Source organism: Salmo salar, chromosome 04, assembly GCF_965601325.2.
Source record: "Salmo salar chromosome 04, fSalSal1, whole genome shotgun sequence".
Taxonomy (NCBI): Eukaryota; Metazoa; Chordata; class Actinopteri; order Salmoniformes; family Salmonidae; genus Salmo; species Salmo salar.
The window spans coordinates 60921766-60946562 of NC_138294.1; the positions used below are offsets into that span (position 1 = coordinate 60921766).

The 24797-nt window shown below is 45.4% G+C and overlaps 1 protein-coding gene across 2 annotated transcripts in view; it reads right to left on the reverse strand.

Moving 5' to 3' along the window:
* The window catches only part of LOC106603524 (autism susceptibility gene 2 protein homolog), a 475162-nt gene that overhangs the window by 131577 nt on the left and 318788 nt on the right, over window positions 1–24797 (reverse strand). For both annotated transcript variants that reach the window (XM_045717116.2, XM_014197337.3), the window contains exon 4: window positions 15018–15047. In XM_045717116.2, the coding sequence (XP_045573072.2) occupies window positions 15018–15047 (30 nt within the window). The remainder of the gene's footprint in view (window positions 1–15017; window positions 15048–24797) is intronic.

Below are 24797 nucleotides of genomic sequence, written 5' to 3' on the forward strand. Positions count from 1 at the left end.
GATTACCAACTATTTAGAACGAGTAGCCAGCTCATGACAAGTGCAAAAAGTGGAAACAAATTATCTAACTGCTGATAGCTTGCACAATGTCACACAGCATGATGTGCTCGCCAGTTAACTTAGATGTGAAAATGTCACACGATCTAGCAAGTTACCGGTAGTTACCTTGCCGGTAGCTGGTGTCCACTAGCTAGCATCTGATGAACAGCAAGGGAAACAAAAAACAGTGTTGCGAACTGGGCACAGAGCCATGCTTTTTTTTTCTCCTACGAGGTCTGCAAGAAGGTTCTACCTAGTGTATCTGTCTGTCCTTTGACTGTTGATGAATGTGGATGTCCGGTTTATCAGGTCCAAGGCTCCCAATGACTGTCATGATAATGTATTTTCAAGTCCATTGCAATTTGCTCTTTGGCACCATCTGCTGAGTACCTGATAGAGCATATCTTCTGGGTGTTAATTTCAACATCCGAGGACGGTCCATTTAACATTGTGCTGTGAAAATCATATGATGAAATCCTGCAATCTCATTGGTGCAGTCCCCCCATTAGCAAGCAATGAGGGAGTTATATTAACACCCCAGTTGACGTAGGTTAAGCACATGGAGTAATGAGTAGGATTCTGGGTTTTCACACGCAAAAGTGTTTGCCTTTGATAAAAAGTCTTTATCTGTCTTCCCAATGAAAACTAGTTTGAAAATTAGAACATATACAGTTGAAGTCGGAAGTTTACATACACCTTAGCCAAATACATTTAAACTCAGTTTTTCACAATTCCTGACATTTAATCCTAGTATAAATTCCCTGTCTTAGGTCAGTTAGGACCACCACTTTATTTTAAGAATGTGAAATGTCAGAATAATAGTAGAGAGAATGATTTATTTCAGCTTTTATTTATTTCATCACATTCCCAGTGGGTCAGAAGTTTACATACACTCAATTAGTATTTGGTAGCATTGCCTTTAAATTGTTTAACTTGGGTCAAACAATTTGGGTAGCCTTCCACAAGCTTCCCACAATAAGTTGGGTGAATTTTGGCCCATTTCTCCTGACAGAGCTGGTGTAACTGAGTCAGGTTTGTAGGCCTCTTTGCTTGCCATCTATTTTGTGAAGTGCACCAGTCCCTCCTGCAGAAAGCAACCCCAAAACATGATGCTGCCAGCCCCGTGCTTCATGGTTGGGATGGTGTTCTTCGGCTTGCAAGCGTCTCCCTTTTTCCTCCAAACATAACGATGGTCATTATGGCCAAACAGTTCTATTTTTGTTTCATCAGACCAGAGGACATTTCTCCAAAAAGTACGATCTTTGTCCCCATGTGCAGTTGCAAACCATAGTCTGGCCTTTTTATGGCTGTTTTGGAGCGGTGGCTTCTTCCTTGCTGAGCGACCTTTCAGGTTATGTCGATATAGGACTCGTTTTGCTGTGGATATAGATACTTTTGTACCTGTTTCCTCCAGCATCTTCACAAGGTCCTTTGCTGTTGTTCTGGGATTGATTTACACTTTTCACACCAAAGTACGTTCATCTCTAGGAGACAGAACGCGTCTCCTTTCTGAGTGGTGTGACGGCTGCGTGGTCCCATGATGTTTATACTCACGTACTATTGTTTGTACAGATGAACGTGGTACCTTCAGGCGTTTGGAAATTGCTCCCAAGGATGAACCAGACTTGTGGAGGTCTACAAATTTTTTCAGAGGTCTTGGCTGATTTCTTTTGACTTGTGGAGATCTACAATTTTTGATTGATTTTCCCATGGTGTCAAGCAAAGAGGCACTGAGTTTGAAGGTAGGCCTTGAAATACATCCACAAGTGCACCTCCAATTGACTCAAATGTTGTCTATTAGCCTATCAGAAGCTTCTAAAGCCATGACATAATTTTTCTGGAATTTTCCAAGCTGTTTAAAGGCACAGTCAACGTAGTGTATGTAAACTTCTGACCCACTGGAATAGTGATACAGTGAATTATAAGTGCAATAATCTGTCTGTAAACAATTGTTGGAAAAATTACTTGTGTGATGCACAAAATAGATGTCCTAACCGACTTGCCAAAACTATAGTTTGTTAACAAGAAATTTGTGTAGTGGTTGAAAAACGAGTTTTAATGACTCCAACCTAAGTGTATGTATACTTCCGACTTCAACTGTATTTTATGGAAAAGATATGCTGTATATTTCTGAACGATGCCTTGTTGACAACATGACTGAACGGTGCAGATTACTGTTCAATTTGAGAAGGGCGCTCCTCCCACACCTGTCACACCCTGATCAGTTTCACCTGTCCTCGTTATTGTCTCCTCCCCTCCAGGTGTCGCTTGTTTTCCCCAGTGTATTTATCCCTGTGTTTCCTTTCTCTCTATGCCAGTTCGTCTTGTACGTTCCAAGTCAACCAGCCGTATTCACGAACGCCAGCCTTTGCTATTTTCTTTTTTCAAGTCCTCCCGGTTTTGACCCTTGCCTGTTCTGGACTCTGTACCCGCCTGCCTGACCATTCTGCCTGCCTTGACCACGAGCCTGTCTGCCACTCTGTACCTCCTGGTCTCTGATTTGCTTTTGACCTTTTGCATGTCGACGACTATTCTCTTGCCTACTCCTTTTGGATTATTAAACATTGTAAGACTCTAACCATCTGCCTCCTGTGTCTGCATCTGGGTCTCGCCTTGTGTCATGATATCACCGCTTTTGCCCGTTCACGTCACGGTCCCTAGCCCGGTGCACTTAATGGTACTCCCTCAGCGTAATAACTGGTAATGCAATCTAAGCACTGGGCGGCAGGCCGAGCACCCGGAGCGGCTGCTGGCAGAGTAGTAGGGAACTGAACAGCTTGTTTTTAACAATATCTTTTTTAAACAGTAAAATGTACACTTTTAAGGACCTTTGAAACCTAATCTATGAATTATATAAGATATATTTATTTGAAAAATGTAAAATAAGTGGGGCACTGCTCCTAACGCCCGAATGGTCAGGCCGCCACTGGATAGAGCCAATTTGTGTAGGTAAGGCGAGGTTGATCTTTAGAGGGATGAAGGGAGAGAAAAAAGGCAGTAAATTCTAAAGTGAGCACCTGCAGGAATCGTTGGCTTGACAAAAGGGCAATGAGTTGGCAGAGGTTTGTGTGCGAGTGACTGGCCGGTCGCCAGGGGGCTTCTGCGTAGGTGAGCGGGGCCTTGACTGACATCCTCCGCATACACAGAGAAAGTTTAACCTTGGAGTGTCTAAGAAATCACTCTCAGCAGGCAGGGAGAGAGAGGGCACGGAGAGGGATGGAGAGAGAGAGAGAGAGCAGACAGACAGACGGAGAGAGATGAAGATAGGCTCCATGGAAAGAGTCCTGCATAACAACAATAGTGTTTTTTCCTAAAGAACGGGTTTCCAGAGACTGGTTTGAACCCAAGGTCTGAGTACATGCATTTTTAAAGGCTGGTAACAGACAACGCTCTGTCATAAATATAGATGGGGATAAAGATGAGGATAGACACCTGAGAGGGCACGGCCCACGGCCTAGTCTTGATCCAACCAAATATATCTGGTCAACTGTACTGCAATACAAAGGGAAAAGGGTGCCATTTGGGATGCAATCAGATTCTCTTAGCTGCTCCCTATGTTTGTTGTTACAAGAGTCCTACTGTTTTATCAAGAGAAGTCGCACCACGAGCAGTCGCACCACGCTTCGCTCCACAGGTAATATTACACTTCACTACATTACAACGGCTTGATTTGTTTGATCTGAGCAATTCTTCTTAGCTAGCTACATAGCCGTCTTTGTATCAAAGATAATTGTGTAGTTTAGAGTAATTGAGTAATTATCGAGGCTAGCTATCTTCGTCCTCCTAACGTAGTCAACACTGCTAGCTGCTAGCTAGCTAGTCATCACTGCTAGTTAGCCAACTTCTACCGACTAGCAGCACTGCAGAAACTATTACATTACAACGTAACGACTTGATTAGTGTGGTGTTAGTGTTAGTTAGCCAGCTACATAGTTGTCTTTGCTGTCTCTGTATCTAAGATAATTGTGTAGTTTGAGTTTGAGTATTATCGAGGTGAGCTAGCCAGCCGCGACGCGGCGCCAGACTTACTCAACACACCTAGTCATCATTAACCCACTGCCAGCTAGCCAACCGTTACCGACTAGCAGCGCTGTAGATACTAATACTTTACAACGGAACGATTTGACTAGTGCAGTGTTACCTAGCTAGCTACTTAGTTGTCTTTGTCATAGCTTGGTAATTGTTAGCTAGCCAGCCATCGAGGTTAGCTAGCCAGCTATTTCCGTCCCCCGCGACGCCATTTTTCCTAACCCAGCCAACTATTACCGACAGAAACTAAATACACTACAAGGAACGTCTTGATTAGTGTTATGTTAGCTAGCTAGCTACAAAGTTGCTTTGTATCATGACAAGGTGTAGTACTGAAACTATCGAGGTTACCTAGCCAGCTACACGTTCAAAGTCAACAACGCAGCCACTGCTAGCTAGCCTACTCCACCAGCCAGCAGTACTGTATCATTTTAGTCAATAAGATTTTTGCAACGTAAGCTTAACTTCCTGAACATTCGAGACGTGTAGTCCACTTGTCACTCCAATCTCCTTTGCATTAGCGTAGCCTCTTCTGTAGCTTGTCTACTATGTGTCTGTCTATCCCTGTTCTCTCTCCTCTGCACAGGCCATACAAACGCTCCACACCGCGTGGCCGCTGCCACTCTAACCTGGTGGTCCCAGCGCGCACGACCCACGTGGAGTTCCAGGTCTCCGGCAGCCTCTGGAACTGCCGGTCTGCGGCCAACAAGGCTGTGTTCATCTCAGCCTATGCTACCCTCCAGTCCCTAGACTTCCTGGCGCTGACGGAAACATGGATTACCACAGATAACACTGCTACTCCTACTGCTCTCTCCTCGTCTGACTACGTGTTCTCGCATACCCCTAGAGCATCGAGCCAGCGGGGTGGTGGCACTGGAATCCTCATCTCTCCCAAGTGGACATTCTCTCTTTCTCCCCTGACCCATCTGTCTATCTCCTCATTTGAATTCCATGCTGTCACAGTTACCAGCCCTTTCAAGCTTAACATCCTTATCATTTATCGCCCTCCAGGTTCCCTTGGAGAGTTCATCAATGAGCTTGACGCCTTGATAAGTTCCTTTCCTGAGGATGGCTCACCTCTCACAGTTCTGGGTGACTTTAACCTCCCCACGTCTACCTTCGACTCATTCCTCTCTGCCTCCTTCTTTCCACTCCTCTCCTCTTTCGACCTCACCCTCTCACCTTCCCCCCCTACTCACAAGGCAGGCAATACGCTTGACCTCATCTTTACTTGATGCTGTTCTTCCACTAATCTCATTGCAACTCCCCTCCAAGTCTCCGACCACTACCTTGTATCCTTTTCCCTCTCGCTCTCATCCAACACTTCTCACTCTGCCCCTACTCGGATGGTATTGCACCGTCCCAACCTTCGCTCTCTCTCTCCCGCTACTCTCTCCTCTTCCATCCTATCATCTCTTCCCTCTGCTCAAACCTTCTCCAACCTATCTCCTGATTCTGCCTCCTCAACCCTCCTCTCCTCCCTCTCTGCATCCTTTGATTTCCTCTGTCCCCTATCCTCCAGGCCGGCTCGGTCCTCCCCTCCTGCTCCGTGGCTCGACGACTCACTGCGAGCTCACAGAACAGGGCTCCGGGCAGCCGAGCGGAAATGGAGGAAAACTCGCCTCCCTGCGGACCTGGCATCCTTTCACTCCCTCCTCTCTACATTTTCCTCTTCTGTCTCTGCTGCTAAAGCCACTTTCTACCACTCTAAACTCCAAGCATCTGCCTCTAACCCTAGGAAGCTCTTTGCTACCTTCTCCTCCCTCCTGAATCCTCCTCCCCCTCCCCCCCTCCTCCTCCCTCTCTGCGGATGACTTCGTCAACCATTTTGAAAAGAAGGTTGACGACATCCGATCCTCGTTTGCTAAGTCAAACGACACTGCTGGTCCTGCTCACACTGCCCTACCCTGTGCTTTGACCTCTTTCTCCCCTCTCTCTCCAGATGAAATCTCGTGTCTTGTGACGGCCGGCCGCCCAACAACCTGCCCACTTGACCCTATCCCCTCCTCTCTTCTCCAGACCATTTCCGGAGACCTTCTCCCCTACCTCACCTCGCTCATCAACTCATCCTTGACCGCTGGCTACGTCCCCTCCGTCTTCAAGAGAGCGAGAGTTGCACCCCTTCTGTTGAAAACCTACACTCGATCCCTCCGATGTCAACAACTACAGACCAGTATCCCTTCTTTCCTTTCTCTCCAAAACTCTTGAACGTGCCGTCCTTGGCCAGCTCTCTTGCTATCTCTCTCAGAATGACCTTCTTGATCCTAATCAGTCAGGTTTCAAGACTGGGCATTCAACTGAGACTGCTCTTCTCTGTGTCACGGAGGCTCTCCGCACTGCTAAAGCTAACTCTCTCTCCTCTGCTCTCATCCTTCTAGACCTATCTGCTGCCTTTGATACCGTGAACCATCAGATCCTCCTCTCCACCCTCTCCGAGCTGGGCATCTCCGGCGCCGTCTCCGCACCACGTGCTCTCACCACTGGTGTCCCCCAGGGCTCTTTTCTTGGCCCACTCCTATTCTCGCTATACACCAAGTCACTTGGCTCTGTCATATCCTCACATGGTCTCTCATATCACTGCTATGCAGATGACACACAATTAATCTTCTCCTTTCCCCCTTCTGACAACCAGGTGGCGAATCGCATCTCTGCATGTCTGGCAGACATATCAGTGTGGATGACGGATCACCACCTCAAGCTGAACCTCGGCAAGACGGAGCTGCTCTTCCTCCCGGGGAAGGACTGCCCGTTCCATGATCTCGCCATCACGGTTGACAACTCCCTTGTGTCCTCCTCCCAGAGTGCTAAGAGCCTTGGCGTGACCCTGGACAACACCCTGTCGTTCTCCACCAACATCAAGGCGGTGACCCGATCCTGTAGGTTCATGCTCTACAACATTCGCAGAGTACGACCCTGCCTCACACAGGAAGCGGCGCAGGTCCTAATCCAGGCACTTGTCATCTCCCGTCTGGATTATTGCAACTCGCTGTTGGCTGGGCTCCCTGCCTGTGCCATTAAACCCCTACAACTCATCCAGAACGCCGCAGCCCGTCTGGTGTTCAACCTTCCCAAGTTCTCTCACGCCACCCCGCTCCTCCGCTCTCTCCACTGGCTTCCAGTCGAAGCTCGCATCCGCTACAAGACCATGGTGCTTGCCTACGGAGCTGTGAGGGGAACGGCACCTCCGTACCTTCAGGCTCTGATCAGGCCCTACACCCAAACAAGGGCACTCCGTTCATCCACCTCTGGCCTGCTCGCCTCCCTACCTCTGAGGAAGCACAGTTCCCGCTCAGCCCAGTCAAAACTGTTCGCTGCTCTGGCACCCCAATGGTGGAACAAGCTCCCTCACGACGCCAGGACAGCGGAGTCAATCACCACCTTCCGGAGACACCTGAAACCCCACCTCTTCAAGGAATACCTGGGATAGGATAAAGTAATCCTTCTAACCCCCCCCTTAAAAGATTTAGATGCACTATTGTAAAGTGGTTGTTCCACTGGATATTATAAGGTGAATGCACCAATTTGTAAGTCGCTCTGGATAAGAGCGTCTGCTAAATGACTTAAATGTAAATGTAAATGTATGTCTGATCAATGCCACTGTAGGGGGTTATAATAGAAAGTTGTTCTCTAATTGGTTAATCATATTAATTATACAATTTGATTTGATTTAATAACATTTGTATCGGTGCTAATAAAATAAATAAGATCAGAACTGAGGACATATAGTAGACATTTACTGTAAATAGCCAAAACATTCATCCATGTAAAATAATTTGCAATAGAAAAGTCCTAACCAATATTTGTTTATGAAGGCTTATACTCAACATGGTATTGTGTGTACAGTAGCATTTGAGCTGTGGAAAAAATCTGCCACAATGTATACATCCATGTTCCATTTTTCTGGTCTTAGGGTTTTGTTTCCATAGCAAAGCCTTCCTGTATGCAGCAGATCTCATAAAATCGGTGATATATATCCATAATTTGCCAGGAATATTTTTCTTTTCCAGGTCAGGAAAGATGCAAATGGATTTTCTTTCCACAGGAGAGACTATCTCATTCAAATGGTGTATTCATGGTTTTGGTTGCTGATTGAATTATTTTCCATTGCCTGTTCTCCCTCTGCATTGGGAATTGAAACGTTGCCACTGAAACATTCACTACCGAGTGTTCTCCCTTCATTCAATTTCAAGGACTTGGCAACTTTGTCCCTATTCAACCGTGTACATTATTACCTTTTATTGTTGGGAATAAATGAATGGTGAGGTCAAAGGCTCTGGAGAGCTAACACTGGCCTTGTATAATATCACATAGCCAGGCTGCAGTCAACCTCTTGCAATGTTTCGACACCCAAACTGGACGTTCACAGCTATCAAAGGCACACGTGGATAATTTCATAGGTCTAGCAAAGAAATATAACCGATGCCCTTTTGGGTGTTAAAATAAATGTGTTTTCGACGTAGCATTCTAATGAAGAGAGGAGAGGAGAGACATGGTTGTTTGGTAATGGAATCTGAGGAATCAGCTTGGGCATTGCAAAATCACTATCAACAACAACACACAACAACAACGACACTTCCCGCCTATGGCTATCTTTGTCTCTAACCTTTCCAACGAGTGATCAGGGGTTGTCACTTTTATCACTATGTATTTACTAGGTCTGTAGTGTAAGTGCTTGGGGTGTATGGCATGGGTGCTGCTGCTGAGTGGACATTAGTGACATGTTGATAATTGTCCCCATCTAGATGTTGAGTGTTAGCACAGGGAGATGTGCTGTGACAGAATGACAGAATGAGGATATGCCCTCTGGGGGAGAAGACTAGTGACTAGGAACTAGCAACTGGGGACTCGGCCTGTGTCTAAAATGGCACCCTATTCCGTATATAGCGCACTACTTTTGGCCAGGGTGCACAAGGTCATTCAGTGACCAAAGGAGAGACAATGGCTAGAGATTCAAAACGGCTACCACCCCAGTGTTACACAGATCTGTGCAGGGTCATAGAAACATACCTGTGGAGGAGCTGCCCACAATATACTGGAATGCTAAGTGAACATAAAAATACCCTTACATGCTAGTGTTATATTAACTACTAAAATGGCCCAAATCCCTACAAGGAAAAAAAAATTGCAAAAAAAACAAACATTTTTACTGCTCTGATATTTAGCCTCATGTCATCACCATGCAACTAGTTAATAAAATAGACTACGCTGGTTGTGTTTAATTATCAACCTGTCAGTGGGAGAAGGGTAACACTCTCCTAAGGGCATGCTGACCTTCCCTCTCATGGCCCAATGCTCTGCTTTGTCATTATGTACAGCTGGGTGTGTGTCTGCCTGCTGGGACTGTGTGGAGAGAGGGAGCATGCTGACCTGGCTATTCGTCAACCAGCCAGCGTCAGTCCATCCCCATCCATCCATCTAACCCCCTCCCCTCTCCTCCCCTTTCCTCCCCTCGCCCCTGGCCTGCCGTCAGTGCAGCGCTCGGAAAAGGACTAGGGTCTTAATATTAATTGGAGCCGCGCTAATGAGCTCCGCCTGCTTGCCCACCTCTGGGACCTGGCTGATTACCAGACAGGGGTGCGACCATTTGTCAATGGCAAGAGGTGGCATTTACACTGCTGACCTTGCCTGGGAGGGACAAAAAAAATTGTTTGCATTAACCGCTGTTTTCATTGTCTTCTCTGCCATGTCTGAGGACAATTTCTGTCCGTGAAAGTGAAGATTGGATGAAATAGGGATGGAAGGAGGGAGGAAGGAGGGACGAAGAGGTGTTGCTGTCTGAACGTTCTCTATCTGTCAGGGCTGTTTTTCTGATTCACCGTCTTAAGCGAAAATTGCTCAGAGGGACAAATGTCAAGACACAATCATTTTTATATTCCTCACATCCATGGTAACTCATTTCATAGCTTTTTGTTATTGAAAAAAAAGCCTGCTCTTTCCCTCTCCCTCGTTCCCTTTATCTTTTTCTCTGTGTTGCTTAGTGTGTTGTGGGTGTGTGTGTGGGTGTGTGTGTGGGCTAGGGAGCAGGCTGCTGTGGTCAGTCTCGGAGGGAGTGTGGATTTGTCCATAGTGGGATGGAGGGGACCTGTGTAGGTCTGTGACATTGGTTAACCTGGGCAGGGGCTGCTGGAACTCCAGGGTATCCATCACAGTGGCAGCTCTGAGCCCCCTCCTCCCTCCTGGTCCTGGGGAAAAGTCACAGAAGTTGCAGAGGGAGGAGAAAAATCTAGTAAAATGTAATGCACTCCGCAAAGCGGTCATGTCATACTTGGTTATGGAAAATAATCCCAGATGCCTGCAGTGCTAAAATGGAGCTATAATGTGCTCGCCTCCTAACCCGGCCTGACAGCCATGATGTACGACTACCATTACCGGAAAATATCACTTCAACTAACCCATGATCCGACTCCGCTAAGGGTCATATTATCCATGAGGAACAAATTACACTCCCACAAAGTAAATACAAATTTCCTACATGGACTGGGTACAAATATGGGAGAAGGGGGAGAGGGAGTGTGGGGGGGTACAAATTCGTTACCTATGACAACGCTCTGCGGAGTGACAAGGATGATAGAGTACATGACAAATCACGGGCTGACAGGGTACTCTAGAGCAATCAGCCTCAGCCTCGGCCTAGCGAGCACCCACTCAAGCCTGTAAACACTATACTCTTCCTTTGGAGGGGCAAAACACAATCTTTTAACAGTGACAAGTCGCTCTCTGCTTTTTATTACTCATCCAGCTCCCCAGCAGTAGGGGGGAAGGAGAGAAGATAAAATGTTTTTATATACAGCACCGTTTGTTCGTTGAATGATTGAGAAACTCAACACTTCTGCTGTAATTGCCTGAGGGCAAACACTGCAATACAATAAAAAAAGAGAAACAGCAAATATATTACCAGCTCAGATCTTTATTTGATGTCAAGGACAAACAGGTCCTCTCCATGGCGGCTCCACTAAAGCACCCACTTACAGCCTCCCCTTGCCTCCAATAAGAGCCAACTATGGCAAATTACACCACTTTTCCATGCCAGGTCATTAATAAGACACAAACCGCTTTCAAAATGGCATTTACTGCTTACTGGCCAAACGCTGATAGACTGATGGTGAATAAATACACACTTAGTGAAGGTGTGGTCTAGGTAAAGAGGCTCTGCGCCAGGTGGAATAAAAAGACTGTTGAATGATAAGAGAGAGGACTCGCCATCTTCATAAAAGGCCTAAGTAGTCTTCAGTCACTCAGGGCTGGGGGCTGACGCTCTAGTCTAGTAAAAAGCACTAGAACACCACCAGATATCTTTGCAAATAATTTGACTGGCAGTTTAAGGTGCCACTTACCAGCAAAACCACTTAAGCATTTAGCTAGTCTGGTCTGGATAGAGTGGCTGGTGCTCGTGACTATGTCATTTCCATGGAACAGTCATTTCCATCTTATAACTAATGCTTCAAAAGATTTCTCATGAAAAGCATTTTTTTTTAAATAAAAGCTATATATTTGAGGGAATTGAAGCTTACGCAACTATGCGCTGTGTCCACACGCCCAAGGAGCAGCACAGGATATTTTTCTTAAATCACTGAAAGATGTTCTGGGCACATAAACACGTGCACATTAAAGTTTAAGACTGAGCCCATTTTACATTCACTTTAGCCTCATCAGCCTTTAAACGCTCTCAGATGGTGAAAAACCTGTTGGCGTTAACTGCGCCATGAAACGGGGAATGTTATTGGATATTGGCGGGCCACATCAAAGGCACCTTTAGGCTATGGAATCCTTCCCCCTCTCTCTCTCTGCAACTCCTCTCCTATCCTCTACTCCTGCCTGTAATCCTGCTGTAATAATGGGACTCAAGCTGCTCCAAATGAACAGCCCAGTCCTACCTGTTAGCAATAATAAAAAGAACCACCTGATCCTGGATCAGATTCGAGCCCGGATCCCCGGGCTGCCTAGCCTGGGAAGTGAAAGAGAGCCGGAACACAATCAATGACTGACTAGCTTTTCCAGAATGGAACCTGGAATCGGGGCCAAGCACACTTTGCAGCCAGAGCCAGGATTGGAACATCCAGGCAGGCCAAAGCTTTGAGAAGAGACTCATTGGGATTAGCTTTTCCTCTCTCACTCGTATCCGATATACCAGGCTTCCCCAACTTGCGGAGCGAATTTGGTTTTATTTTGCCCCCCAAGTTTTCTGAGACAAAAATATATAATTTCAACAACAAAAAAATTGGGGGGTATTTTCATTGTAGGACGTAAAAGACTGTAAAAACACCAGGAGATCAGCTCCAAGTGATTTAAACTTAGGAAATCTGTTCCCGAGTATTCCCACACGTAATAGAGAGACACACATGATCGTATACGCTTGTAAGCAAGGTTTGAAATGATTATGTTTTAGTCAAACATTATATCTGTTTGGGCTTTTTGCGGTCAATTTGTAGTCTAGAAATGATTTTTAATTATGTTCCGGCCTCCCAACCATCCGCTCAAGAATAAGTCGACCCGCGGCTGAATCTAGTTGATGATCCCTGCCATATACCGACACCAATTCATCAACCACCGGCAGTCCCTGGACGGACCCCGGGTGCAGGCCCTGAGCTGAGATGGACCAGCCCACTCTGCCTGATGAAAGAGGACAGAACATATCATTCAAGAAAACTCTGGGCAACAATGAGATGGGCCATCAGTCACTATTACAGGGACAAAGAGACATGACAGTGCTATAGACAGTGTACCATCTCCTTCAGCCTAAGACCAGACAGAATCACAGACACTTCTTTAACATTCTAACAGTTACAGTAATCATGGTATAGTGATATTATCTATTAAAGTGACAGTAGGATGAGAACACCCTGTCCCTATCAATGTCTTAACTCTAAAAGGACTCTGCATGTGAGACACTGTCATAGAGAAGAAAGGGAATGACCGATAGATTGGGCTAATAATGGACAAGTGTGTGTGTATGTGTGTATCCATGCATGTGTGTGTGAGGACCCTGGTTTCTATCTGTCAGCCAACACACCATTATCATGTCATGTTAGAGGAATCCCAACCAACAGGTCACTTTGTAAAGAGCACCCAGGAGAACATCCATGTCTTCTGACAGCGTTGACTGGATGTATTAAAAGAACACACACACACACACACTCATCCACCACACTCACGTGCACACACACACACACACACACACACACACACACACACACACACACACACATACACACACACAATAAGAGAGAGGCGAAAAGCTGGCTCTTATCAGAGCCCCTGCGGCTCCTGTCAGCACAGCAGAGGCCTCTCTACACCAGGCAGAACGGGATTTCTCCTGGGAACACTTTTTCCATTTCCTGATTCTGAAGAAAACGAAATAAGCCACGTTTGTCCTCATCTGAATACATTTGACCCTTTAAAACGACTGTGCCCCTCCCCCTTCCTCTCCACAGCCGTGTTCTAAAGTAGAACACATCCACAGAATTCAAATGATCCTGGTGGTGGCTGGAGAGAGGGAGCGAGAGAAAGAAAGAGAGCGAGGCTGATGCCTGGCAGGGACAGATAGTGACTGTGGTGACTACAGGGTAACGAGGCTGATGCCTGGCAGGGACAGATAGTGACTGTGGTGACTACAGGGTAACGAGGCTGATGCCTGGCAGGGACAGATAGTGACTGTGGTGACTACAGGGTAACGAGGATGATGCCTGGCAGGGACAGATAGTGACTGTGGTGACTACAGGGTAACGAGGCTGATGCCTGGCAGGGACAGATAGTGACTGTGGTGACTACAGGGTAACGAGGCTGATGCCTGGCAGGGACAGATAGTGACTGTGGTGACTACAGGGTAACGAGGCTGATGCCTGGCAGGGACAGATAGTGACTGTGGTGACTACAGGGTAACGAGGCTGATGCCTGGCAGGGACAGATAGTGACTGTGGTGACTACAGGGTAACGAGGATGATGCTGAGGAGCTTGAGCTTCAATTACTCCGTAACAGAGGAGAACCGTGGCAGTCAGAGCCCCCCTATTTACTCATTCACTCCTCTGTTATTTTAATACACAATTAATCAATGACAGAAAGGTACAGCGTGGCGCTCAGCTCTGTTCATCACCACTGTAACATGATCCGGGATGAATGAATAAAATCACTAAGGGAATTACAGGCTACGACGTGTTGCTGAAACAAAAGGAATTGTCACGGCGGCAGGGGTAATTTGAATTGACGGCACTGAGTAATGACTCAATTTACAGAAGCGACTAAACAAAACAACAAACGGTATTCTAAATCATCACACTTTTGCTGGATTTACAGTTGCAAGTTTACTGTTCCTGGGAAATATGGCTGCTCAGAAGGATCTGAGACTACTATCTGTGAATATGTTCAGACCACTGGCAAAGGTCCAACTTTGCAGCAGACAGACCAGTCTGAGCCACATGGTTTTGGACCAAGTTGCATTAAAATGCAGTCTGTTTAAGATAAGAGACTCCGATACAGTATGATGAGAGGCTAATAATACTTCGAATAATTCAAGAATATGAACTAAAGAATTACACTTTTTATACTATTATTTTACTATTATACTACAGGTGAAGACAGTGAAGCACATTGTTTATGTCTTGTAAACACAATGCTTCTGTGAGAAACGATTTGAGAAAATACTGTATAAACCCTAATGGAAACGCACACAGCCATAGCAGCTCCACTTAACTGTAATCTAAAGCCATAACAGTTCAATTTAGATTTCGCACATCATTTAGTCATTTATAATTAATGTGCAGCTAATTAGGCCTCTCTCACAGTTATTAACTAGATGTTTAATTCTAATTAAATAGAAATGTACACTTAAATAAAGTCTAATATTTGATCCTCATTGAAACCACATTGATGAAAGATACATGAAAAAGATCTGCATTGCAGGAAGAAAGGAATGTCTTGGTAGAGAAAGGTAAACACTAAGATGGAGTCTTACCTTGTCTTCCTGGTCGCTCTCACTGTCACACTGTAAGAGAACACAGAAACATGGTTAGAATAACTCGGCATATACCCTGTAATTGGCTCTCCTTTTTATTTGCTTTAATTTAAACGTGAGTGTACAGAATCTAATTTACCTCGTCACACGACACATTTTATCAGGTCTTTAATGGAGAACTGAGTACAGATGAGTATTTCCATCATATTCAAATCATATTTTATTGGTTGTGTACATATATTTACAGATGTTACGCAGGTGCAGTGAAATGCTTGTGCTTCTAGCTCCAACAGTGCAGTAATACCTAGTAACACAACAAAATAAACACAAATCCCCAAAATATAAAAATGTAAATTAAGAAATATCAGAATGAACAATGTCAGAGTCTGGAATATAAATATATACAGCGCCTTCAAAAAGTATCCATACACCTTGACTTCTTCCACATTTTATTGTGTTACAGCCTGAATTCCAAATGGAATAAAATAAATATATTCACAGATCTATACACATTACCCCATTAAAGACAAAGTGAAAACAAGTTTTTAGACATTTTTGGTAATTTATTGAGAAAGAAATACAGAAATATCTAATTTACGTAAGTATTCACACCACTCAGTCAATACTTTGTAGAAGCACCTTTGGCAGCCATTACAGCTGTCTTTTTGGGGATGTCTAAGAGCTTTACACACCTGGATTGTGCAATATTTGCCCATTATTCTTTTTACACTTCTTCAAGATCTTGATTGTTGATCAGTACTAGACAGTCATTTTCACGTCTTGCCATAGATTTCCAAGCCAATTCAGTAAAAACTGTAACTAGGCCACTCAGGAACATTCAATGTCATCTTGGTAAGCAACTCCAGTGTAGATGTTTTTATTTTTATTTTTTATTTAACCTTTATTTAACTAGGCAAGTCAGATAAGAACAAATTCTTATTTACAATGACATCCTAGGAACAGTGGGTAAACTGACTTGTTCAGGGGCAGAACGACAGATTTTTACCTTGTTGGCTCGGGGACTCAATCTAGCAACCTTTCGGTTACTGGCCCAATGCTCTAACCACTAGGCTACCTACCGCCCCAGATTTGGCCTTGTGTTTTAGATTATTGTCCTGCTGAAAGGTGAATTCATCCTGCTGAAAGGTGAAAGCAGACTGAACCAGGTTTTCTTCTAGGATTTTACCTGTGCTTATAGCTGTATTCCTTTTCTTTTTATCACAAAAAACTCCCTAGTCCTTGCAGATGACAAGCATATCCATAATATGATGCAGCCACCACCATGCTTGAAAATATGAAGAGTGGTACTCAGTGATGTGTTGTGTTGGATATGCCCCAAACATATCTGTATTCAGGACAAAAAAGTTAAATTCTTCCCCAATTCTTTTGCAGTATTACTTTAGTGCCTTGTCGCAAACAAGGTGCATGTTTTGGAATACTGTGCTTGAAATTCACGATTGAGGGACCTTACAGATAATTGTATGTGTGGGGTACAGAGATGGGGTAGTCAATCAAAAATCATGTTAACCACTATTCGTAACATGCAACTTCCATGCAATTTATTACACGATTTGTTAAGCACATTTTTACTCCTGAACTTATTTAGTCTTGCCATAACAAAGGGGTTGAATACTTATTGATTGAAGACATTTCAGCTTTTAATTTTGTATTAATAAAAAAAAATTGACAAACAAAATTCCACTTTGACAGTATTGTGTGTTGATCAGTGACACAAAATCTCATTTAAATCCATTTTAAATTCAGGCTGTAACACAACAAAATTTAGAAAAAGTAAAAGGGTGAGAATACTTTCTGAAGGCACTGTACAGTTGAAGTCAGAAGTTTACATATCCTTAGGTTGGAGTCATTAAAACTCGTTTTTCAACCACTCCACAACTTTCTTGTTAACAAACTATAGTTTTGGCAAGTCGGTTAGGACATCTACTTTGTGCATGACACAAGTAATTTTTCCAACAATTGTTTACAGACAGATTATTGCACTTACAACTCACTGTATCACAATTCCAGTGGGGCCAGAAGTTTACATACACTAAGTTGACTGTGCCTTTAAACAGCTTGGACAATTCCAGAAAATGATGTCATGGCTTTAGAAGCTTCTGATAGGCTAATTGACATAATTTGAGTCAATTGGAGGTGTACCTGTGGATGTATTTCAAGGCCTACCTTCAAACTCAGTGCCTCTTTGTTTGACATCATGGGAAAATCAAAAGAAATCAGCCAAGACCTCCGTAAAAACATTGTAGACCTCCGCAAGTCTGGTTCATCCTTGGGAGCAATTTCCAAATGACTGAAGGTACCACGCTCATCTGTACAAACAATAGTATGGAAGTATAAACACCATGGGACCACGCAGCCATCATACCGCTCAGGAAGGAGATGGGTTCTGTCTCCTAGAGATGAACGTACTTTGGTGCGAAAAGTGCAAATCAATCCCAGAACAACAGCAAAGGACCTTGTGAAGATGCTGGGGGAAACAGGTACAAAAGTATCTATATCCACAGTAAAACGAGTCCTACATCGACATAACCTGAAAGGCCACTCAGCAAGGAAGAAGCCACTGCTCCAAAACCGCCATAAAAAAGCCAGACTACGGTTTGCAACTGCACATGGGGACGAAGATCGTACTTTTTGGAGAAATGTCCTCTGGTCTGATGAAACAAAAATAGAACTGTTCGGCCATAATGACCATCATTATGTTTGGAGGAAAAATGGGGAGGCTTGCAAAGAACACTATCCCAACCGTGAAGAACACTATCCCAACTGTGAAGCACGGGGGTGGCAGCATCATGTTGTGGGGTGCTTTGCTGCAGGAGGGACTGGTGCACTTCACAAAATAGATGGCATCATGAGGAACGACCATTACATGGATATATTGAAGCAACATCTCATGACATCAGTCAGGAAGTTAAAGCTTGGTCGCAAATGGGTCTTCCAAATGGACAATGACCCCAAGCATTCTTCCAAAGTTGTGGCAAAATGGCTTAAGGACAACAAAGTCAAGGTATTGGAGTGGCCATCACAAAGCCCTGACCTCAATCCCATAGAAAATTTGTGGGCAGAACTGAAAAAGCGTGTGTGAGCAAGGAGGGCTACAAACCTGATTCAGTTACATCAGATCTGTCAGGAGGAATGGGCCAAAATTCACCCAACTTATTGTGGGAAGCTTGTGGAAGGCTACCCAAAACGTTTGATCCAAGTTTAACAATTTAAAGGCAATGCTACCAAATACTAATTGAGTGTATGTAAACTTCTGACCCACAGGGAATGTGATGAAAGAAATAAAAGCTGAAATAAATCATTCTCTCTACTATTATTCTGACATTTCACATTCTTAAAATAAAGTGGTGATCCTAACTGACCTAAGACAGGGAATTTTTCCGAGGATTAAATGTCAGGAATTGTGAAAAACGGAGTTTAAATGTATTTGAATAAGGTGTATGTAAACTTCCGACTTCAACTGTATGTACAGTGTAAATATACAGTGCATTCAGAAAGTATTCAGACCCCTTGACTTTTTCCACATTTTGTTACATTACAGCCTTATTCTAAAATGGATTAAATAGTTTTTCCCCCTCATCAATCTTCACACAATACCCCATAATGACAAAGCAAAACAGGTTTTTAGAAATTGTAGCAAATTTATTACAAATTAAAACCGGAAATATCACATTTACATAAGTATTCAGACCCTTTAATCAGTACATTGTTGAAGCACATTTGGTAGCGATTACTGCCTCTTCTTGGGTATGATGCTACAAGCTTGGCACACCTGTATTTGGGGAGTTTCTCTCATTCTTCTCTGCAGATCCTCTCAAGCTCTGTCAGGTTGGATGGGGACAGTGTCACCAGCAAATCACCACCACACCATCAAACCTCCTCCTCCATGCTTCACGGTGGGAACCACACATGCGGAGATCATCCGTTCACCTACTCTGCGTCTCACAAAAACAAGGCGGTTAGATCCAAAAACGTCAAATTTGGACTTCCACTGGTCTAATGTCCATTGCTCGTGTTTCTTGGCCCAAGAAAGTATCTTCTTCTTATTGGTGTCCTTTAGTAGTGGTTTCTTTGCAGCAATTCGACCATGAAGGCCTGATTCACGCAGTCTCCTCTGAACAGTTGAAATTGAGATGTTTCTATTACTTGAACTCTGAGAAGCATTTATTTGGGCTGCAATTTCTGAGGCCGGTAACTCTGATGAACTTATCCTCTGCAGCAGAGGTAACTCTGGGTCTTCCATTCCTGTGGTGGTGGTCCTCATGAGAGCCAGTTTCATCATAGCGCTTGATTGTTTTGTGCGACTGCATTTGAAGAAGCTTTCAAAGTTCTTGACATTTTCCAGATTGACTGACCTTCATGTTGTCACGTCCTGAGCCTAGTAAGATGTCATTTTCTATAGTAGAGTAGGTCAGGGCGTGACAGGGGGTGTTTTGGGTGGTTTGTCTATGTTTTCTATGTTTAAGTTCTAGTTTTTCTATTTCTATGTTTTTTTTGGGGGGGGGGTTGATCTCCAATTGGAGGCAGCTGGTCCTTGTTGTCTCTAATTGGAAATCATATTTAAGTAGGGGTTTTCTTCCTGGGTTTTGTGGGTTATTATATTTTGAGTAGTGTTTGTTTCTCTCTGTCACGGTTTGTTGTTTTGTCGATTCAGTTATTTATGTATTGCAAAGTTTCACGGATTTAATAAAATGTGGAACTACAACCACGCTGCACTTTGGTCTGCTCCTTTCGACAGCCGTGACACATGTCTTAAAGCAATTATAGACTGTCGTTTCTCTTTGCTTATTTGAGCTGTTATTGCCATAATATGGATTTGGTCTTTTACCAAATAGGGCTATCTTCTGTATACCACCCTTACCTTGTCACAACACAACTGATTGGCTCAAACACATTATGAATGAAAGATATTCCACAAATGAACTTTTAACAAGGCACACCTGTTAATTGAAATGTATTCCAGGTGACTACATCATGAAGCTGGTTGAGAGAATGGCAAGAATGTGCAAAGCTGTCATCAAGGCAAAGGGTGCCTACTTTGAAGAATCTCAAATATAAAATATATTTTGATTGGTTTAAAACTTTTTTTGATTACTACATTATTCAACATGTGTTATGTAATAGTTTTGATGTCTTCACTATTATTCAACCATGTAGAAAATAGTACAAATAAAGAAAAACCCTTGAATGAGTAAGGGTGTCCAAACTTTTGACTGGTACTGTATATATATATATATATCATGGTGTATAGACAGTATGGGCAGTATATCAATAGAAAAAGGTGTTTACAGCAGTATTATAGGATGAGCCACCACTAGAATACAGTATATACATATGAAGTGGGTATGACAGTATGTAAACATTATTAAAGTGACCCGTGTTCAATGACTATGTACATAGGGCAGCAGTCTCTAAGGTACAGGGTAGAGTACTGGGTGGTAGCTAGCTAGTAACAGTGACTAAGGTTCAGGGCAGGGTACTGGGCAGAGGCCGGCTAGTGGTGACTATTTAAAAGACTGATGGCCTGGAGATAGAAGCTGTTTTTCAGTCTATCAGTCCCAGCTTGAATGCACTTGTACTGTTTCCGCCTTCTGGATGGTAGCGGGGTGAACAGGCCGTGGTTCGGTTGGCTGAGGTCTTTGATGTTCTTCTTGGCCTTCCTGTGAAACCAGGTGTTGTAGATTTCCTGGAGGGAAGGCAGTGTGCAGAAGGGGGATAAGCATGCACCCCTGTGGGGCCCCTGTGTTGAGGATCAGCGTGGCAGAGGTGTTGTTGTCTACCTTCAACATCTGGTGACGGCCCATCAGGAAGTCCAGGAACCAGTTGTACATGGCGGGGTTCAGACCCAAGGCCCCGAGCTTAGTGATGAGCTTGGATGGCTCTATGGTGTTGAAGGCTGAGCTATAGTCAATGAACAGCATTCTTACATATGTATTCCTCTTGTCCAGGTGGAATATGGCAGTGTGCATTGCGATGGCGATAGTGTCGTCCGTGGATCTGTTGGGCCAATGTCATTAGACCACTCCATTATACTATTTAGACATGGACCTGAATATGAAACAAACAGTCCATAAAATGTCTGATTAACATTCAAAACTAAAAATTCCAAATTGTTCATATCAATTATTTTAGGTGCAGGATGGAAAGATGGAGAGAACAGCGAAACAGGAAGGGTGTCTTTTGGGAAAAGAAAGTTGGATTTCAGTTTTTCTACCCAATTTCAATTTCAAGGTCCACTTAATTCTTTATCAACTAATTAGCGGGATGCTGGATGGCCGGCGGCCCTCGAAGTTGTGAGTATGGCCGAGGAACGGGGAGGCACTGGAGTCGGAAATGAAGAAGGCACTCGGTGTGTGGAGCGGGGGGGGGGGGCTAGTGTCGATTAAAACAGAGAGGGTTTACCCTTGTGCCAGCCCAGTGTGGGGTGATTGACTGACAGCGCATGGGAGCCAGGTCACGGTGACTTCCTTAAGCCTGGTGCTCTCTATTTTTTCCTTTCTGCTGAGCCGGGGCCCTGCTCCCTGCAGAGCTCAAAGGTAAAAGGCAGGCTGGGCCTCTGGCTCTGTATTCCCCTGGCTAACTGGACCAGTGAAGAAGGAAAGGGGCCTGTGCTGGGCAGCGTGCAATTTACCGGCCTGTCCCATACGGCCCCAGGGCCCAGCCCCCAGCAAACTGCCATGATGGTCAGCACCTCGTAAATTATGCAGAGGCAATAAACACACTGAGAAAACACTCTCCTCTAACACTCTCTCCCGTACTCTCCCTCCCACCCTCTTTCCCCCTCTTTATCTACCTCCATCACTCCTTTCTTTCCCCCTGTGTTAATTAATTCACAGTGCACCGAGACAAGCCAACAGCCAAATATAGACGACATAGTGTCACGCCCTGACCATAGAGAGCCCTTGGTTCTCTATGGTGTTGTAGGTCAGGGCGTGACTAGGGGGTGTTCTAGTCTTTTCATTTCTATGTTGGTGCTCTTGGTATGGTTCCCAATTAGAGGCAGCTGATGTTTCTTTGTCTCTAATTGGGGATCATACTTAAGTTCTCCATTGTTCCCACCTGGGTTGTGGGATATTGTTTTGTGTTAGTGTGTTGAGCACTACTTCTTCACGTCCGTTGTGTGTTTGTTGTTTTCTTAGTTTCACTTTAATAAAATATGTGGAACTCAAATCACGCTGCGCCTTGGTCCGACCTTTTCAACGAGTGTGACAGAATATCCCACCAAACAAGGACCAAGCAGCGTGTAACGGAGGGAAAAGTGAGTTGGACCTGGGAAGAGATCATGGGAGGATGCGAGACCCTTCCTTGGCGGGAGTCGCCAGGAAATCAGGAAGGACAGCGACGACGCCGGGACCCACGGCCACAGAAACCCCAAGATTGTTTGGGGGGGGGGGCACGATGGGTGGTCGGCCGAGCCAAGGAGAGAGCCAGAGCCCGCCTGGGAGTCGATGGAGCAGTGTGAGGAGGAATATCGGAGAATGACTTTGGCGAGGAGTATGCTGCACCGCAGGAGTGCTGAAAAGCGTGACACCAGTCCGGTGCCATCTGTGCCAGCTCCCCGCACCCGCCCTGAAAAGCCAGAGACCGTCAGGGAGGCGATGGAGAAGTTGGGGGGGAGAGAGAGAGGAGAGAGATGTTGGTCAAGTGTGTTCTGCTCAACATTCGACCTGAAGTGCGTGTCACCAGTCCGGTGCCACCTGTGCCGGCTCCACGCATCAGGCCTCCAATGCGCCTCCCCAGTCCGGTATGTCCTGTGCCAGCTCCCCGCACTTGCCCTAAAGTGCGTGTCAATAGTCCGGTGCCACCTGTACCGGCTCCACGCACTAAGCCTCCAGTGCGCCTCCAGCCCGGAGCGTCCTGTGCTGGCTCCACGCACTCGACCTGAGGAACGTGTCATCAGTCCGGTGCAACCTGTGCCGATGCCCAGTCCAGGCACGGTGTCCAGTCCCACTCCCTGGCAGGAGCCTCCCTCTGCGCCGGTGCCCAGTCCAGGCACGGCTTCAGTCCCACTCCAAGGCCGGAGCCTTCCTCTGCGCCGGTGCCCAGTCCAGGCACGGCGACCAGTCCCACTCCAAGGCCGGAGCCTTCCTCTGCGCCGGTGCCCAGTCCAGGCACGGCGTCCAGTCCCGCTTCAAGGCCGGAGCCTTCCTCTGCGCCGGTGCCCAGTCCAGGCACGGTGTCCAGTCCCGCTCTATGGCAGGAGCCTTCCTCTGCGCTGGTGCCCAGTCCAGGCACGGCGTCCAGTCCCGCTCCATGGCAGGAGCCTTCCTCTGCGCCAGTGCCCAGTCCAGCCACGGCGGCCAACCCAGCGAGCCTTCCTCTGCGCCGGTTCCCAGTCCAGGGATGACGTCCAACCCAGCTCCATGGCCGGAGCCCTCCTCTGCGCCGGTGCCCAATCCAGGCACGGCATCCAGTACCGCTCCAAGGCCGGAGCCTTCCTCTGCGCCGATGCCCAGTCCAGGCACGGCGTTCAGCCCGCACCGGAGCCACCACCGACACAAGACAGCCCCCCTACCCTCCCCATTTGGTTTCCGGTTTTGCGGCCGGAGTCCGCACCTTTGGGGGGGGGGGGGGGGGGGGCAATAAGCACACTGAGAAAACACTCTCCTCTAACACTCTCTCCCGTTCTCTCCCTCCCACCCTCTTTCCCCCTCTTTATCTACCTCCATCACTCCTTTCTTTCCCCCTGTGTTAATTAATTCACAGTGCACAGAGACAAGTCAACAGCCAAATATAGACTACATAGTGTCACGCCCTGACCATGGTGTTGTAGGTCAGGGCGTGACTAGGGGGTGTTCTAGTCTTTTCATTTCTATGTTGGTGCTCTTGGTATGGTTCCCAATTAGAGGCAGCTGATGTTCGTTGTCTCTAATTGGGGATCATACTTAAGTTCTCCATTGTTCCCACCTGGGTTGTGGGATATTGTTTTGTGTTAGTGTGTTGAGCACTACGACTTCACGTTCGTTGTATGTTTGTTGTTTTCTTAGTTTCACTTTAATAAAATATGTGGAACTCAAATCACGCTGCGCCTTGATCCGACCTTTTCAACGAGCGTGACACATAGCCTGTCAGCTGGAAACATAAACAAAGTTAATGTACGTCATTACCTACAACAATGCATGTTCTACAAATGATGCATGCTAACTGTAACTGTATCTATTAGGGCTGGGAATTGCCAGGGACCCCATGATACTATACTATCACGATACTTGTATTGATGTACATGTATTGCAATTCGATACTGCAATTTTATTGTGATTTGATGTTCCAAACATATTGCTCACTATATGTCTGCTGCAGAGAGACAAGAAGGAGCCATAATAAAAACAAGTTTTCATCAGTCATGGAAATAAAACTGCTTAAAACATGTTGGCTCAATATTTAAAAGAAAATGGAACAGAAGATATAGGATGAAAAATACCAGAGTTTTTGTGCAGGTACAGCCGATTAGCGCTAGCTAACGATAGCCATTACTTGGAGTCAAAGTATCAATAAAATGTTGTCCAAAATAATATTGTGATATGTAACTGTATCGACTTTTCCCCCCCATCACTAATAAAGGGGCCTGTATTACTGTCTGAACTACTTCCATGTGTTTAAGCCTTCATACTGTGACAAGAGTAATGTTACCCAAGACTCATTAGTCTCTGCAGTCTCTGTGCAGAGCACACCAAGCAGAGCAGGCAGGCGAGGAGTTCAAATAATGGGGAGATACATTTTTTCCACTGTGTTGTGATCCATAAAAAACACCCTCAGCCTTTC